This window comes from Orycteropus afer, unplaced genomic scaffold (genome assembly GCF_000298275.1).
Source record: "Orycteropus afer afer isolate SDZICR_OR568_19922 unplaced genomic scaffold, OryAfe1.0 scaffold00027, whole genome shotgun sequence".
Taxonomy (NCBI): Eukaryota; Metazoa; Chordata; class Mammalia; order Tubulidentata; family Orycteropodidae; genus Orycteropus; species Orycteropus afer.
Genome location: NW_006921614.1, coordinates 12,696,963 through 12,713,896, shown reverse-complemented (window position 1 = coordinate 12,713,896; position 16,934 = coordinate 12,696,963). Strand labels below are relative to the sequence as shown.

The 16,934-nt window shown below is 45.4% G+C and overlaps 2 protein-coding genes across 2 annotated transcripts in view; one reads left to right on the top strand and one right to left on the bottom strand.

Annotated features, from left to right (window-relative positions):
- BPHL (biphenyl hydrolase like) overlaps window positions 1-5,813 on the top strand; it is a 61,791-nt gene extending 55,978 nt beyond the window's left edge. The window contains exon 7 of the mRNA XM_007935387.1: window positions 5,726-5,813. Within this exon, the coding sequence (XP_007933578.1) occupies window positions 5,726-5,813 (88 nt within the window). The remainder of the gene's footprint in view (window positions 1-5,725) is intronic.
- A 1,190-nt stretch (window positions 5,814-7,003) lies between these two features.
- Window positions 7,004-10,764, bottom strand: LOC103192384 (tubulin beta-2A chain). Its single transcript, XM_007935364.1, has 4 exons — window positions 10,708-10,764; window positions 9,269-9,377; window positions 8,811-8,921; window positions 7,004-8,064 (listed from the first exon to the last, which is right to left on the bottom strand). The coding sequence occupies exons 1-4, from the start codon at window positions 10,762-10,764 to the stop codon at window positions 7,004-7,006; spliced, it is 1,338 nt and encodes a 445-aa protein (XP_007933555.1).
- Window positions 10,765-16,934: the final 6,170 nt, after the last annotated feature.

Below are 16,934 nucleotides of genomic sequence, written 5' to 3'. Positions count from 1 at the left end.
TATCTTCTGTGTCTGTGTTAATTGGTTTCCCTTTTCTTTGTTGAAGAGGGTCTGTGCAATCCTTCTGCCTAGTCCGCCATCTTGCCCCGCCTCCCCCAGACTGCAAAGAGTTTATTTAGAAATTCTGTTGCAGACCCATCTCCTACCCACAGAATGCAGCATTATGGGAGAAAAACACACCCTTAATGTTCAGATGTTAATTATTCTGGTAGACTGTTTCATGGAATATAATTTTATTAGCAGCAATACTCTTTGGAACAATGGGTTGAGGGCAAAGTGTTGCTAGCAATGATTGTCTAAGAATAGTTGTATTTCCCATCTCCTACCTCCCTCTGCTACAATAGCCCTTCATGTTGGTCATGAGCCTGCCTGGAACATTGTTGGTTTATTTGGACTCCAAAAAAGGAAGGTGGATTCCTTGAGCAACAGTATCTGAATGTGATTCTGTGGAGCTGGCCATCTGACTGACAACTTGGAAGCAACTCAACCATGGAGCAAACTTCTTAGGAACTTGGTATTTGTTGTCAAGGCACATTTATAACTGAACATATAACTTATTGTTTAATTTATAATGAAATTTAATGACAGTCTGTCCCTTCAAAGCATTTGCCAATAAATAGATACCATGTATGGAACAAAAACCAAACCACCTTCTCTCTCAGAATGATGCAGAGTAAAGAACAGAGTTGTTCAGCACAACTGCTTCCTGCTTACGTGAATTTGCCTCTTTTTCTTTGTTGAAGAATCACGGAATCTCTTGGAAGCAAAGAGGCATTAGAGAGTATTTAAGTTCAGTGATTGTTCTGGTTACCTAGTGCCGCTCTGACAAGGATATACCACAAGTGGGATGGCCTTAGCAAAAAGGAGTTAATTATTCTCTTACAATTTGGGAGGCTGAGTTCAAAGTGCCAGGCTCTAGGGCTGGATGAAAGCCCCTCAACCTTGGGCTTCAGCTCTGCCTCCTGCTCCTGGCCCACTGGAGCTAGAGGCTTTTCTGCACTCAGACAGCTGCTGGCTGCTGAGACTGACAAGCCCAAGGTTGACAAGTAAAAAGGCACAGTCCTGATGTTACCAAACCACACAGCAGACCATTAATTTAAGTCCACTGAAAGTCCCAAGGTCAGCTGAGCATGGCAGGCTGCTGAACAACAACACAGCTGCATGCAGGGTTCAGACATGCCATAAGCTAGAGACCATTCCCAAAGCTGCTGCTTATATATGGGAAGCAGACCACATCCCTAAGGCAGCTGCTCAGCTGCTTGTGGTAGATCCCACCCTGGAGGTGATTGCCAGTCTCATCATGGGGAATAACTACCACCAGCTGCCCAGCCACTCAACCAGGCCCAAGCAAGTTGATATACAACTTTAACTACCACAGTGATATTAAAATTTATTTCTAGGCAGTTGAACGCTTTCTCCTAATAATCCCCTATGTAAAACCAAAAAAACCACACCCATGTGGTCAAGTTGATTGACTCATTGTGACTCTATAGAACAGAGTAGAAACTGCCCCACAGAGTTTCCAAGGCTGTAAATCTTTACCGGAGCAGATTGCCAGGTCTTTTTTTTTCCCACAGAGCGGAGTGGCTGGTGGGTTCAGACTGCTGACCTGTTGTTGAGCAGACAAGCACTTAATCACTGTATCACCAGGGCTCTTTACTACTCAAAAAAAAAAAAAAAAAAAAAGCCACTCCCATTGAGTCGATTCTGACTCATAACAAATTGGGTTTCCAAGACAGTAAATCATTATGTAAGTAGATTGCCTCATCTTTGTGTGGAGCAGCTGGTGGGTTTGAACCACCAACCTTCTGGTTAGCAGTCAAATGCCTTAGCCTCTACACCACCAGAGCTCCTTCAACTCCTATGCAGAAGTCCGAAAATATATAAAACACAAAGTATGAGCTACTCTGAAACAGTGGTTTTCCTTATCCTGACCCAGCCCTTTCCCATCTTCACATCCACTCCTCACTCCTGTATCAACATATTGCTCTCCACTATTCTCTGTCACAGACTGGTACTACCCATAGATCCAGCCCAGCCTTACTTTCAGAGATTCTAGCTGAGCGGAGGTTGACCTGTCACACCCTTAGAGGTTGGATAAGTGGCCATGGAGGTGGAGGATTTTGCCAACTCAGAGGAAGACGCGGCTTCATAGCTAGGTAGGGCCCCTAGTGCCCTCAGCACACCTCTGGGGGATGCTTGACTTTGGGCGTGGGGGCCAGGCTGAGGGCAGGGTTGGTGTTCAGCTCCAGCACCAGTGACAGCCATAATCGCTCCTAGTTTCTGAATAAAAAGGGACTGTTGCTGGCAGTCAGGTGCAGATGGCCTTGAAAGGATGTTGGGTGACAAGGACACCTTGTAAGCCACATTATTGCCCAGTTCCCATAATGGAAGAGCACCTAGGTGAAGAGCCAGCAGCTTTTTTGGGTTTTCAACTGAAAACAAAAAAGGTCACGGACTTACTGGGAAACATTATGGGTACATAATTTTAGAGTTTTATCACATTAAAGTGAAGAAAAAAATGTTACAGCACATCACTTACTACCTTGCCCCTATCTGTAGCTCTCAGAGCTTAATAGGTCAGAATGAAGAAGGAAAGGTAACATCCCCAGGGCAGCAGGGCTGCTGGTTTATTTGCATACCCACCTCAATTGACAGGAGCAGGAGGAAAATGAGCACTGAACTTACACTGTGGAATTCAACATCTGGAATTCTTGCAAAGGAGCCCTCATGACACAGTGGTTAAGGGCTCTGCTGTTCACCGAAAGGTCAGTGGTTTGAACCCACCAGCTCTTCCAGCTGTGCCAAATGCAGGGAAGAACCTGGCCCAGCAAACAGGAACTCACACTCTCAGAAAACCAGGTGCTGTCAACTCCAACTCATGGTGACCCCATTTGTGTCACAATAGAACTGTGCTCCATAGGGTTTTCAATGGCTGATTTTTTGGAAGTAGATAGCCTAGGCTTTCTTCCAAAGCACATCTAGGTGGACTTGAACTGCCAACCCTTCAGTTAGCAGCCAAGCATGTTACCCATTTGCACCACACAGGACTCCTGCCCTCTCAGAAGCCCTTACATTTCCTGGAGGATGTGATTATTTGAAAACCACTCTCCAGGAACATATGATGAGTCTTTTGTTATTTGGGTGACAGTCTCAGTCACCAGAAGAGTAGCTACATTGTCTTCACAGCTATACATTTATGACTGTCTCTTATGATACGAAGGAGCTCTGGTAGCATAGGGGATAAGGCATTTTGCTGCTAACCAGAGGGTCAGTGGTTCAAACCCACCAGTTGGTCCATGGGAGGAAGATGAGACAATCTTCTGTAAAGATTTTCAGCCTTGGAAACCCACTGGGAGTTGCTATGAGTCAGAATCACCTCAGTGGCAGTGAGTTTGGATTGTTTTGGTTATCATGATACTGAAGGAGCTGTGGTAGTGCAGTGGTTAAAGCATTTCACTGCTAACCAGAAGGTTGGAAGTTTGAACCCACCAGCCACTCCATGGGAGAAAGATGAAGCAGTCTGCTTCCTTAAAGATTTACAGCCTTGGAAACCCTACTCTGTCCTATAGGGTCACTATGATTGAAATTGACTCAGTGGATTTGGGTTTGGTTATCATGTTACCAGTCCCAAAGAGGAATACACATCAGACCTATAGGAGGAGAGTATTCTAAGGACCTTGAGATGAGCAGCATGAGATCAAGGAGAAGAGCAATTTTCTTCATACCGTCATCCATCTGTCCATCTGTCCATCCAAAGTCCAAAGCAGTTCTGAACAATGCCTCAGAAAGGGGTCTTCTATATTTATAATGACAGGGAGCTCATTTTTGTTTAACCAAGGTCTTGAGATGACTGCAGGGAGGGTGCTTCAGGTAGCAATGAATGGCTAAAAGGAAGGCGTTCACAGCTGGTGTCTCTCCTTCAGTATTGGGCATCCACCCGAGAGGACTGCCAGCTCAGCTGGTTGGGGTTCCTGCCTTGGAATCCAGCTTAATACAAACTAGGGGATGCAACTGAGCCTAGACATGTCCTGCAAGGTCTGTCCTTGTGTAGGACAGCCAAGGTCCTGCCTTTGGGGTTGGTGCAGTTCATCTTTAATTTTAATTTAATAGCATTAAAAGTGAATGTCGCCACTACTAAGAAGGAGGATGGGGCAATCTACTTCCATAGTGATACTGCCTCGGAAACCCAAGGGAGGTCACTATGAGTTGGGTCCGACTTGACCGCACATAACAACAACAACAGAATTTTCTGATTATTATTATTAACAGTCCCAAGAGCTCTAAAAGATGCCAACAGTATATCCTCCTTTCGAGTAGATTGTCTTAATTTGTTTCTCCCCCTCTCCCCAGTGGTTGAGTTGCAAGAGGCCCACATCTTGCCTAAAAAACAAACCAAACCAAACTCACTGCCCTCGAGTCGGATCCGACTCATAGCAACCCCTCCTGGGGTTTCTGAGGTGGTATCACTATGAAAGTAGATTGCCCAATCTTCCTTCCAAAGAGTGGCTGGTGGGTTTGAACCATCAGCCTCCTGGTTAGCAGTCAGATGCCTTAGACACTGCTATTCTCCAGCCTATTTTTCCCAAGGGCTTGTTGAGGCTGTGGAGCTCTTAGCCCCGTTGTTGAGAGATCAAGAGAATGAGGCATATTAATGTCCAATAGTATTGTGGACAAAACAGCTTTAACTTATACTTTATCCTAGATGTTTTAAACTTTTGTTACTGCTGAGCTTTTATAGCTAATGAATAAAATAGAGAAGGATGTTTTCATGAAAGCAAATGCAAAGCACTCATATTTGACCAAAACCTGTGGAAAGGAAGAAGCCTTACGTTGACAGTGAAGCTGGCCACAATAGACACACTGTGTCAGCCACCTAAGTAACCCCTGAACAAAGGGCCCACAGCTCTGAAGACACACATCCGCAGTCTGTCCAACACATCATGCTGTAAATGCTGCTTTGCAAAAATAATAGTGATTTGGAATCTTGAACAGCAGTCACAGTGGTGGCTGTGACTCTGGTTTGGGTTTCCCCACTAGACAGTCCAAGAAATTCACCACCCCCAATCCAGTGGGTCCTGCTTCTTACACCTACTCTTACTTATCTTATTATCTGACATTTTGTGTTTATGACAATAGTTAAAAATCTATTATTTTGCGCATTAAAGACATATGGCTGGGCCATGATTCTCAGTGGTTTGGCAGTTGTGTAATGACCTAGTCATGGTCTATTTTGTGATCTGATGTTGTCATCCTCTATTTTCCCATGCCAGTTTTCATATAACCCCCTAATCTGTGAAACTTTACTATACAGGTAAGACCAGGTGTACTTATTTTTTATATTCTTTCAACCCTTCTGTTAAAATCAATTTTATTAAAATTGGGTTTTTTTTTTTTTTTAAACTAAACACAAAATCACAGTCCTCTCAATTTTATAGTCAAACCATAATGCAATTCCAAATACAATGTGTGTTTTGTGTTACTGTTGAGTGATGGGCTTTACAGCCAACCTGCATGTTGGTCATAACAACCAGAGGCTTTCCTTGAGGGCTACCATATGTCTGTGTTCATGTAAAATTTATACTACTTAAGTTTTTCTTCCCAATATTGTTGGAAAAAGAGACAGGGAGCAGTTCTTCACTTTAGATTTTTGTAAGGTGTTTGTGAGGGCAAGAGGTTTTTACATGGTGTCACTCACTGATCCAAAGCTTTGTTTTGCTACTAGGTTACATCTGATGCCCAAAGGGAAGCATAACCTGCATTTACGTTTTGCAAATGAATTCAACAACCTAGTGGAAGACTTCCTACAATGAAATGTCCTTGAGAAGTTGAGTCCTGGTGATTCTTTGGCGTGGGGCCTGATCACATTGTTGCCTGAGATCCTTGGCTTTGAAATCCCACCTGAGTCCCACCTTAGTTTATCTGCCTTCCCGAGCTCTCCACACCTGCTACAAACTGCCCGATGAAATGTGGATCACTCTAAAATCAAGAATAATGACATACTGAAATACCTTCTAGTTTTAATAGCTACAAAACTTAGATCTGACTCTTAAGTTGAAAATTTCCACCAATGTCTTCAAAAATAAATCCCTACCATTGATTTTACTTTTAAATAAATTTGTTGAGTGAAATATTTATAGTGTTCATGACTACTATTTTAGGGCACCTTGAATTTATACTGTACCTTTTATCTGAGAAGTACAAGCATTCACTTTTCTTTTTATTTATATTTATCACATGAAAGGGAAAAAGAAAAGTAGAGGAAAATCCTTAACTAAGTTCCTAGCTCTACAGATCCATAGGGTACCCGGAGCTATAGCAAATAAGGAAATACGGTTTGTTTTATTCCCAAATCACTATTCCACTCCTAGTTCACTTTATTACTTCTGTATTTTTATTTCCTTTTTTATGTTCCTGGTTCACTTTTGAAAGGTCCCCTTACCTTAGCACTTTAGTCCAGTGAATAATACAGAATCATTGGTGATGTACTGGTTAAGGCGTTTGGACGCTAACCAAAAGGTGAGCGGTTTAAACCCATCAGCTGCTCTGTGGAAGAAAGATAAGGCAGTCTGCTTCCATAAAGATCTATAGCCTTGAAAATCCAACGGGGGTGTCACTATGAGTTAGAATTGACTGGATGGCAGTGAGTTTGGCTTTGGTTTTACTAAAAAGGCAGGAAGTTTATTAATGAAGCATTAAAGTAGAAATCCTATATTGTTGCTAAAATTGTTAAACCCTGAAACTTTATACTTTAAAAATAGTAAAAATAAATTAATTATAAAAGTCAGAATGAACAGACCACAATGCATTGGACACATGCTTTTTATTAGTATAGATATCTTAACAGACAATACCGTAATTATTAAGAGTAGTTCCACATATTATATTGACAGTGTGAACTTCTGACAGAGCAAAACTGAGCACCATAGTATACAAAGAAAGACCATGCTTGAGGACAACAGTAGAAGTTCACTAAGGATGCACAATTTATTCAGAGAAGTTTTTAAGCCTCGTCCTCACCCTCCTCCTCCTCGAACTCCCCTTGCTCATCAGCTGTGGCATCCTGGTACTGCTGGTACTCAGACACCAGGTCATTCATGTTGCTCTCAGCCTCAGTGAACTCCATCTCATCCATGCCCTCACCCGTGTACCAGTGCAGGAAAGCCTTGCGCCGGAACATGGCCGTGAACTGCTCAGAGATACGCTTGAACAGCTCCTGGATGGCTGTGCTGTTGCCAATGAAGGTGGCTGACATCTTGAGGCCACGGGGCGGGATGTCACACACAGCCGTCTTCACGTTGTTGGGGATCCACTCCACAAAGTAGCTGCTGTTTTTGTTCTGCACATTGAGCATCTGTTCATCCACCTCCTTCATGGACATGCGGCCCCGGAAGATGGCAGCCACAGTGAGGTAGCGGCCATGGCGGGGGTCACAGGCGGCCATCATGTTCTTGGAGTCGAACATCTGCTGGGTGAGCTCGGGCACTGTCAGGGCCCGGTACTGCTGGCTACCCCGGCTGGTCAGGGGGGCAAAGCCGGGCATGAAGAAGTGCAGCCGGGGGAAGGGCACCATGTTCACTGCCAATTTGCGGAGGTCTGCATTCAGCTGGCCTGGGAAACGCAGGCAGGTGGTGACCCCACTCATAGTGGCTGACACCAGGTGGTTGAGGTCCCCATACGTGGGGGTGGTCAGTTTCAGGGTACGGAAGCAAATGTCATACAGGGCCTCATTATCAATAGAATAGGTTTCATCCGTGTTCTCCACCAGTTGGTGGACAGACAGAGTGGCATTGTAGGGCTCAACCACAGTGTCTGACACCTTGGGAGAGGGCATGACACTGAAGGTGTTCATGATGCGGTCGGGATACTCCTCCCTGATCTTGCTGATAAGCAGCGTGCCCATCCCGGACCCTGTACCGCCCCCCAGCGAGTGGGTCAGCTGGAAGCCCTGGAGACAGTCACAGCTCTCAGATTCCTTCCTCACCACATCCAGCACCGAGTCCACCAGTTCTGCTCCCTCTGTGTAGTGGCCCTTTGCCCAGTTATTGCCAGCACCACTCTGGCCTGCCAGAGGGAAAGGAGAAGATTAGATGCTAAAATGTAAGGAATTCTGAATTCTGCCATTTCACTTTGGAGGAGAAAGTAAGCCTAGTCCTAGAGTTGCAGATTCTTCTCTTTTTGATGCCCCCTTTTTACCTAGAGAAATATTTTTCAATGTTATCAGTGACCCTCAAAAACACTGGAAATCATAATGAAGGAAAAAGCAAATTTCATTCATATGAGGCAATTGAGAAAGCAGATAGGTTTAATAAGCCTAAATGCTTTTAATTTTAAGAACAGAGGATACAGACCTCATGTAAATACTCATGTTATATAAATTTAAATAGGGAAGGGCAAAAGCACCAGATGGTCAGACAGCAGAGACTGGTTGTAAGTAATCCTAACTGGTTTTGAGTTTTTTTTAATTTGCTTTGGTCTCTTTAAGTGGTTTCCTGTGGTCATTGGTCCTTCAAAATGATCAGCAGTCTATGAACTATTATTGTTTGAAGTGCTCGCATTGCTCTTTATTCTTAAACCTCAGAAGTTTAATGGGAAGACTGCGGCAGCCCACTACAAGCTAAAATTGCTCTTTGAGCTATAGAGAAAGTGATCAGAAAGCAGTCACTGGACTGGATGGAGTGAGGCGAAGACTCAGGATGTCTGTGGATGCACATTCCTCCACCTCAGCACATACCACTCAGCACTGTGATGCTCATGGTTTTGGAAGAAGGTGAATCATTTAGCCAATCCCAACTGTTGATGATACATACCAAATACGAAGTTGTCTGGCCTGAAGATCTGGCCAAATGGCCCAGACCTGACTGAATCCATCGTGCCAGGCTCCAGATCCACCAGAATGGCCCGCGGTACATATTTGTTACCTGAGCAGGACAAAAGCTGGAATTAGACCTGCAGCTAGCTAAGTAATTATGGGAGAAGGCTGTGCCTCACCCCTGTGGCTTGCCCATCTGAGTTCAAAAGGGAAAATTCCAGCAGCTGAGACAAAAGTAGGAGAACTGGGTTTCTCTGCTTTCAAAAAGGAGATACTTGGCATGTTTAGCCACATCAAACATGCACGAGTCTTAAAGAATGATAAGGCGTATTCTTTAGTAGGTGGCATTAAAATGAATGTAAGAAGCATTTCTTTGTCACATGTATGTTCCAAATACGTATGCTTCCACAATGTGGAAAGCAAGGTTGATTAGACAAAAAATGTTCAAATAATTACCAGCAGCTTCATTGTAGTAGACATTGATTCTCTCCAGCTGTAAGTCACTGTCACCATGATAACTGCCAGTGGGGTCTATACCATGCTCATCACTGATGACTTCCCAAAACTGAAATTAAAAAAGGAAAAAGTGACATAATAGTATGGTCTCCTGAAAGTCATTCACCATGGTCATTTTCTTCCTCCTCCTTTAACAGCAGCCATTGTGGTCATATAGCTAGTGAGTCCTGGGCAGAGAGAAAATAGCTGCACACCCCCAGTTCCTCCAGCAGCTGCTGCTGCTGAGGGGCTGGGAAATCCGCAGCGCATCAGCCATATTATGGAGACAGACTGCAAGCAGGGAGTGGCCCTGCAGGAGGAGGTGGGCACTGCAGTCCCCTCCAAGAGGCTGGAGTCTCCCCCCTCCTGGGACAGGGCTGAATGTCAGGGAGTCTCAGCTGATAGATGGCCCTGGCAGTTTGACAACCAGGTGAGCCTGCCCTAGCTGCCAGGAAACCCCTCCCAGGCCGCTTGAGCAGCACAGACTGATGTCTCTGAGGACAGATTGGCCTCCGGGCACCGACCACACCAAGACTGAGGAAGACAGGCAGGCAGGGTCACGGGAGGACAAGGGGCGGTGGAGGAGCTGACCCTGGTGTGGTGAAGGTTCCATTGTGAACCCGCAGCAGGAAAGGGGCGGGGAGGCTTGGGGGGGCAATATGGCGGTCTTGAAAGAGACTTCGTCCTTGCACTGACGCGCGCTCACACCCACACCAGGCTGACTCCTTGCACCCCACTCAGTGATGTACAGCCGCTTTACATCAACCCCTGCCTCCGGAGACACCAAAGAAGATCCTAAGGGAATTCTGTCCTTTGTAGATGGTGTCCATATTGAGAGAAATAATCTAACATCCTCTTCTGTGTAACCCTACCGAGATGCCTCTATAACATATCACCCCAATGACATTGCATTTTTTTAATTATTATTATTCAGTGGCAGACAAAAGTATACTAATTTAATTCATTGAGGCCACTGGATCAATATGACCATAGCCCCTATCCAAATTACAGAGATTCCTATTCCCGAGGGGAATGCCAATTATGTCTCGCGTAAATGTTGGGTCAAAGGAAATTTAAAAGGGCCTCTATTGCAAGGCACGCGGCTGCGTCGTGGCGCATCGTGGCAGGTTGGGCGGCTTCCTGGGCACTGCTCTGCTCTAGCTCCGCGGAACCTACCCATCCGCAGCCCTGCGGGCTCGGAGCCTCCGTTTCCCCGCGCCCGGGCCAGACCCCCGGCCTGCACCCTCAGGGGTCTCGCCCCACCTCGCCGCCTATCCCTGCGCACCGACCCCTGGCTCCAGCCGGTATTCTCGGTCCTCCACCCAGCTCCCTTCCCAGCGCTCCCGCTCCGGCTCGCACCCTCGGGTCCTCTGCCCGGCCCCTCCCGGGTGCGCGCCCACCTTGGCGCCGATCTGGTTGCCGCACTGGCCCGCCTGGATGTGCACGATCTCACGCATGGTGCAGCTGCGGAGCGGAGATGGCGGGCCCTGTGAGCAGTGGGCGCAGCGTTGACCAGTCGGAAGCGCAGAGACGAGATCTTGCTGCGGCTCCGGTTTTTATAGCAAGGAGCGGGGGCGGGTGAAAGCGGTCCGCCCCGCCCCTGGCCCCGCCCGTCCGCGCGCACTGAGGGCACGGGGAGAGGCTGGCGCGGAGCTGGGCGCGGGGACGCGGGCCGACTGCGGCACCGCGAGGGGGAGCCGGGGCGCGGCGCGCCGGCGAACAGGGGCTCCCAGGTCCTGGGTTCTGTGGTCAAGGGCGGCGCCCGGGCCTCGGGCCCTACCAGCCGCCCCCTCCCCATGCTGGGCCCGGTCACCACCCAGCTCCAGGCCCTCCAGCAGCACCGCAGCTCCCGCTCCACCTGCGTTTGCTTAGAAGGAACTAAAGACCGGGGTCCGGGGCTGGGGGTCGCATTTTTCAGTGGGATCTACAGCTACTGTCGAATGGGCCCTCTCCGCGCCTCGTTCCCTTTCCGTTAGGCTGGGGAGCGGTGAGGGTCCCTGGAGAGAGGAACGCAGGCCTGCAGGGTGCGCGGCTTTTCAAAGGAGCATAGTGGACTTGGCAGTGGCTGGGAAAAGGACAAGGTAGCTTCGAGGGTGCAGGATTGTCTGATGTTGGCTTTGGGCTCTTGAATCCTTGTAGAAGCAACTTAAATGTGGGAAATTGTGTGTCTATGAGAGAGAGAGAGGAGGGATGTAATAGCCACGTGTGTGTGTCAGCCGCTGTATGTATGCTTCTCACACATGATGTCACCTCATCTTCACAGAAGCCTGACAACCACTCTGTCCAATATGGCAGCCACTGGCTGTACAGGGCTAGTGAGGGCTTGAGAGGTGTCCCAGTCTGTATTGAGGTGTGCTGTCAGTGTAAAATACACACTGGGTTTCAAAAACAGTAAGTTACCACAATGTAAAAGATTCCATTACTAATTCTTTATATTTATTGCGTATCAAAAGATAGGACCTCTGATGATACAATAGTTATGCCCTCAGCTGCTAACCTGAAGGTTGGCTTTTTGAATCCATGAGCCACTCCCTGGGATAAAGATGGGATAGTCAGCTTCCCTAAAGATTTATGACCTTGGAAACCCAATGGGGCAATCTGACTCTGTCCTACATGGTTGCTATGAGTCAGAATCAAATTGACGGCAATGTGTTTGGTTTTATCAGATGACAATATTTTAGATATATTTATTAAATAAAATACATTATTGAAATTAATTTCACTTGTTTCTTTTAACTTCTCAAAACCTGGTTACCAGGAAATTTTTAATTACCTACGTGGCTCAGCTTGCATTATATTTCTACTGAACAGCACTGTTACAGAGTAAGCATTACTCCCCCAATTTCACAGCTCAGAAAACCAAGTTTGAAGGGTTGACTAGCCACAAAGCTAGAAAGTGAAGGAATCTAGATTCTTTCTATAAAGAGAAAGCCTAGATGAGTTTGAAACTCTTGGGCAGGGTAGGGTGGTGTAAGAGCCAGCCTTAATTATCCTCAAAGGCAGTAAGTAGTGAAGCAGTGGGCTGGCTGAGCAGGGGCCTGGGGACTGCTTTGGATTCACAGAGCTATACCATCTCTCTGGGGCCAGTTTCTCTTACTGTAAAATTAAGATAATTATAGGTGCTCCAGAGAAAGCTTTGTGAGTAGGAAATGAGAAGCTACATATGAAAGCAGGCTGTGTTTATGGGAGAAAAATCCCCCTAAAACCCAAGATGATACTGTAATTATAAATAATATTAATCCTATTTGCCATGTTAATGGTTGGCATATATCAGGGGTATAAACTTAGGCAAAGTCAAGGTCTCATATGCCTGTTTCTGGAAGCCAGTCCTTCAGGGTCCTCCCAGCTCAGCAGGCCTGCAGGCACCTGGAGCCTCCTTTCAGGGTGGGATGGTTTTCCTGGGCTTTCTCTTCTCTCCAGGTCCAGACCTCCCCTGTTGGCTCAATCTGAATAGAAAGACCCACTGATGCTCTCCCCAGTTACCTCTGACCTGACCTTTTCCCCCACTCCAACTCCCATATATTTGGTTCTTCAGAAGCAGTTGGAGCCTTGCAGAACCTCTCCATAGAATGCCCTGTTCCCAGGCAGCTTCACTGATGACACAGCCCAACCGAGAGTTTCTGGAGATATTTGTCTCCTGGCCTGTGTTGTTTAATTCAAGTTGGAAATTTGAGGCCACATAGGAACCGAGGGTGAAACCCAGAAGGTATGATACTGAGGAAATGGGAGCCCCTAACAGATGGGTGGAGACCCTAGGTGGTGCAGTTAACTCAGTTGGCTGCTAACGCAAAGGATGGAGGTTCAAGTCCACCAGAGGCACCCCAGAAGAAAGGCCTGGTGATCTACTCTAAAAAAAATCAGCCATTGAAAACCTATCGAGCACAGTTCTACTCCGACATGCATGGGATCATATGAATTGACAGTAACTGTTTGTTTTTCTTAAAAAACAAAAAACAGTGAGCACTTTACTACATGTGCAGTGCAACACCACCTTAGTGGAGTGCACTCACTCTGCTGTTTCCTAGCTCCTAAGTCTTGGAGCCTTTGTTACAACATCTGAGACATCTGAAAAATGGAAAACTGGAAACCTGTTTTGTTACATTGTGAAGATGATAGGCAGTGTCTTTGAGCTGAGCACCTGGTAGAGACACAGCATATCAATAAATGACAGTGGTTAGGCTCCTCTGCTTTATGGATTGAGCACTCTTCCCATTTGGCTTCTCCTGCCACCCAGTATCTATCCCAACCTGTTCACTCCTGTGCCCTCTCCTCCCCCAGCCCCCAAGCTGGTGTCTGTAAGTATATAATCAGAGGAACACACATGCACTTTTAAAATCACGCCTGCCCAGACAGAGGGTGACTCATCTGAGGGCTGGGAGCTCAGCCCAACACTGCCAGGCTCACAAAGCAGTGCTGTTTGTACAGCACCGATGCAGATAATAACAGGAGGAAATGCAGCCAGCCATTCTCCCCTCCCCTGGCACAGGCTTTTTAAGAGCTTTAGAGGAAAAATCCTGCTGCGAGCCTGTTTCCCCCCACTCTCTCCTTTCATCTTTTTTTGTTTGTTTGTTTCTAGAAAAGAGCAGCTCTTCTGGCTGCTGGGCAGAGTGATGGAGACTGAAGGTGGCCATGAGGACCAGCTCCTGCCATGTGTCATTTCCTGCCTTGGACCTGATGTTACCAACAGTGTTTGAGCCACCATCCTAACTCTTGAAGGCATTTGGTGACAGAATTGATGACTGAATTCAGACTAGGCAGGGAAGAAGTGAATTCCTGGTCAATCAAGGCTCAGCCCTGTCTGCCTTTTACAGAAGGACTTAGGATCTTACCTTCTTCTCTACAAGCCCTTCTTCCTCCCCTGCCTTCAGAGGGGCCCTCATAAGAATGGTTCTAGTGAGAGAAATCGAGTGGGAAGTGCTCTTTGAGTACCTCTCATTATCATGGTGGCTACTACTATTAATCAATCCTATTTATAAAGGTGACAAAGATGATGTAACTGAAACTAGCTGGTCAAAGTAATGGGTCCTGAATTTTTTTTTTCTCTCTCTTTTTTTTTTTTTTTTTTTAATTGTGATTTGGGTGAAGATTTACAAAGAAAATTCACTTTTCATACAGCAGTTCACATATATTTTGTCTCATGACATTGACCACAGTTTACCACAGTGAAACATCTTCCCTCCCACTTCCTCCCGATAAATACCTCTTCCCTGTGTCCATCCCTCCATGGACTCCTGCCCCCTGAGCTGTCTCCCTGTGCATAAGCAGCCCTTCTTTCTCCCATGATTGCTCTCTCCAAGGAGAGTATCTACTTGAGGTAAATGTTCAACTCATATGCCTGTCTTTTGTTTGGCTGGAAGCCACAGGTGTGGATTCAATTTGGGTCCTGAAATTTTGTAAACATCTGTTTACTCTACAAAATAGCAAAACCCAAGAACCCTCTCAGGGATAAAATGGTCTCATTTGCTATGGAGCAGTCTCACATTCTCATATCCCATAGGTTTGTGACCTCACAGAAGACCCAAGGAACTAACCACCCTCAACTTCTCTTCCCTGTGAAACTCACATAAACAGTCCTGCCTGCCCCTCTAACTGAGAGCATGCATTGTCAGGATTCTAATAAATAAAAATATCTCTTTATGAAGAAGAAGAAATTTTGTTTGAAGTATTACGGTCCTTCCTTCTTAAATTAAAAATTAAATTAAATCACAATTAAATTTTTAATTAAATCGAATTTAATTTACTTTTGAAACTTTCAACTCACTGAAGTTTTCAAAATTTTGCATAAGATAACAACAGTAATTTAGAGTAAATGTAATGTTGTCATCTGCTTCCTGGATTGTGTTGTGTCCCAGTATGAGTCATCTTTACTACACTCATTTGTCTGGATCTTTCAAAGCTGAAGACCCTTCCTGGTCAGATGCCAAGTTCCCGTTAAAGCTATATCCCAATAGGAAAGTAACTATATGTGTGCAATCAAAGACCTCTTTAAAGTCTTAAAAAGCAAAGAGGTTATTTTGATGACTAAAGTTTACTGATCTGAGCCACGGTGTTTTCAATTGCTTCATATGCATGTGAAAACTGGACAATGGAAAGAGAAGACTGACTGAAGAATTGATGCATGTGAATTATGGTGTTGGAAAAGGATATTAAATATACCATGGATTGCCAGAAGGACCAACAAATCAGTCCTGGAGGAAGTACAGCCAGAATGTTCCTTAGAAACGAAGATGGTGAGGCTTTGTCTCTCTTGTTTTGGACATGCTATCAGAAGGAGAAGGGTATCATGATAAAGCAAAGGGTGAGCAAAAAGAGAAATGAGATGGATTGACATAGTGGCTGCAACAACAGACTTAAATATAGCAACGATTATGAGAATGGCACGGAACTGAACATTTCGTTCTATTATACGTAAGATCATCTTGAGTCAGAGCCAACTTAATATTACCAAACAACAAATCTTCATGTAATATACACATATATTAACAGAACAAAGGGATATTGCATGGTTTAAAATCAGGAAAGGAGTATGTTGGGGTTGTACCCTTTCACCATACTTATTCAGTCTGTACGCTGACCAAATAATCCGAGAAGCTAGACTATATATGAAGAAGAATGAGGCGTCAGGATTGGAGGAAGACTCATTAACAACCTGTGATATGCAGATGACACAACCTTGTTTCCTGAAAGTGAAGATGACATGAAATACTTACTGATGAAGATTAAAGACTATAGTCAGCAGTATGGATTATACCTCAATATAAAACATAAGTCCTCACAACTGGACCAATAAGCCCCTCCTAAAAAAAACCCAAACTCACACCATCAAGTCAATTCTGACTCAGAGCAACCCCCATTGGGTTTCTGAGGAAGTAAATCTTTACAGAAGTAGACTGTTGCATCTTCCTTCCACAGAGTGGCTGGTGGGTTTGAACCGCCAGCCTTATGGTTAGCAGGCAAATTGCCTTAGGCACTACACCACCAGTGCTCCTTGGACCAATAAGCAGCATCATGATAAATGGAGAAAAGATTGCAGTTGTCAGAGATTTCATATTACTTGGTTCCATCATCAACACAACGGAAGCAGCAATAAATAACTCAGATGTCGTATTGCACTGGTTGCACTGGGCAAATCTGCTGTAAAAGACCTCTTTAAAGTGCTGAAGAGCAAAGATGTCTCTCTGAAGACTAAGGTGTGCCTAACCCAAACCATGGTATTTTCAGTCACCTCATATGCATGTGAAAGTTGGACAATGAATAAGGAAGACTAAAAAAGAGTAGATGCTTTTGACTTGTGGTGTTGGTGAAGAATACTGAAAGTACCATGGACTGCCAGGAGAACTAACAAATACATCCTGGAAGAAGTATAGCCGGAATGCTCCTCGGAGGCAAGAATGGCCAGACTTCATCTCACCTACTTTGGTCATGTTGTCAGAAGAGACCATTCCCTAAAGAAAGATACTTGGTACAGTAGAGGGTCAGTGAAAAAGGGAAAGACCCTCAACAAGATGGATTGGCACAGTGCCTGCAACAATAGGCTCAGGTATAGCAAGGATTGTGAGTCTGGCACTGGACTAGATGGTGTTTCGTTCTATTGTACATAGGGTTGCTATGAGTTGGACCCAACTCA

Coding starts and splice junctions, on each gene's coding strand:
- LOC103192384 (XM_007935364.1), bottom strand. CDS start 10,764: ATGCGTGAGATCGTGCACATCCAGGCGGGCCAGTGCGGCAACCAGATC. Junction 8,922..9,268: donor CTACTACAATGAAGCTGCTG/GTAATTATTTGA, acceptor TGTCCTGCTCAG/GTAACAAATATGTACCGCGG. Junction 8,065..8,810: donor GCCAGACAACTTCGTATTTG/GTATGTATCATC, acceptor TCCCTCTGGCAG/GCCAGAGTGGTGCTGGCAAT.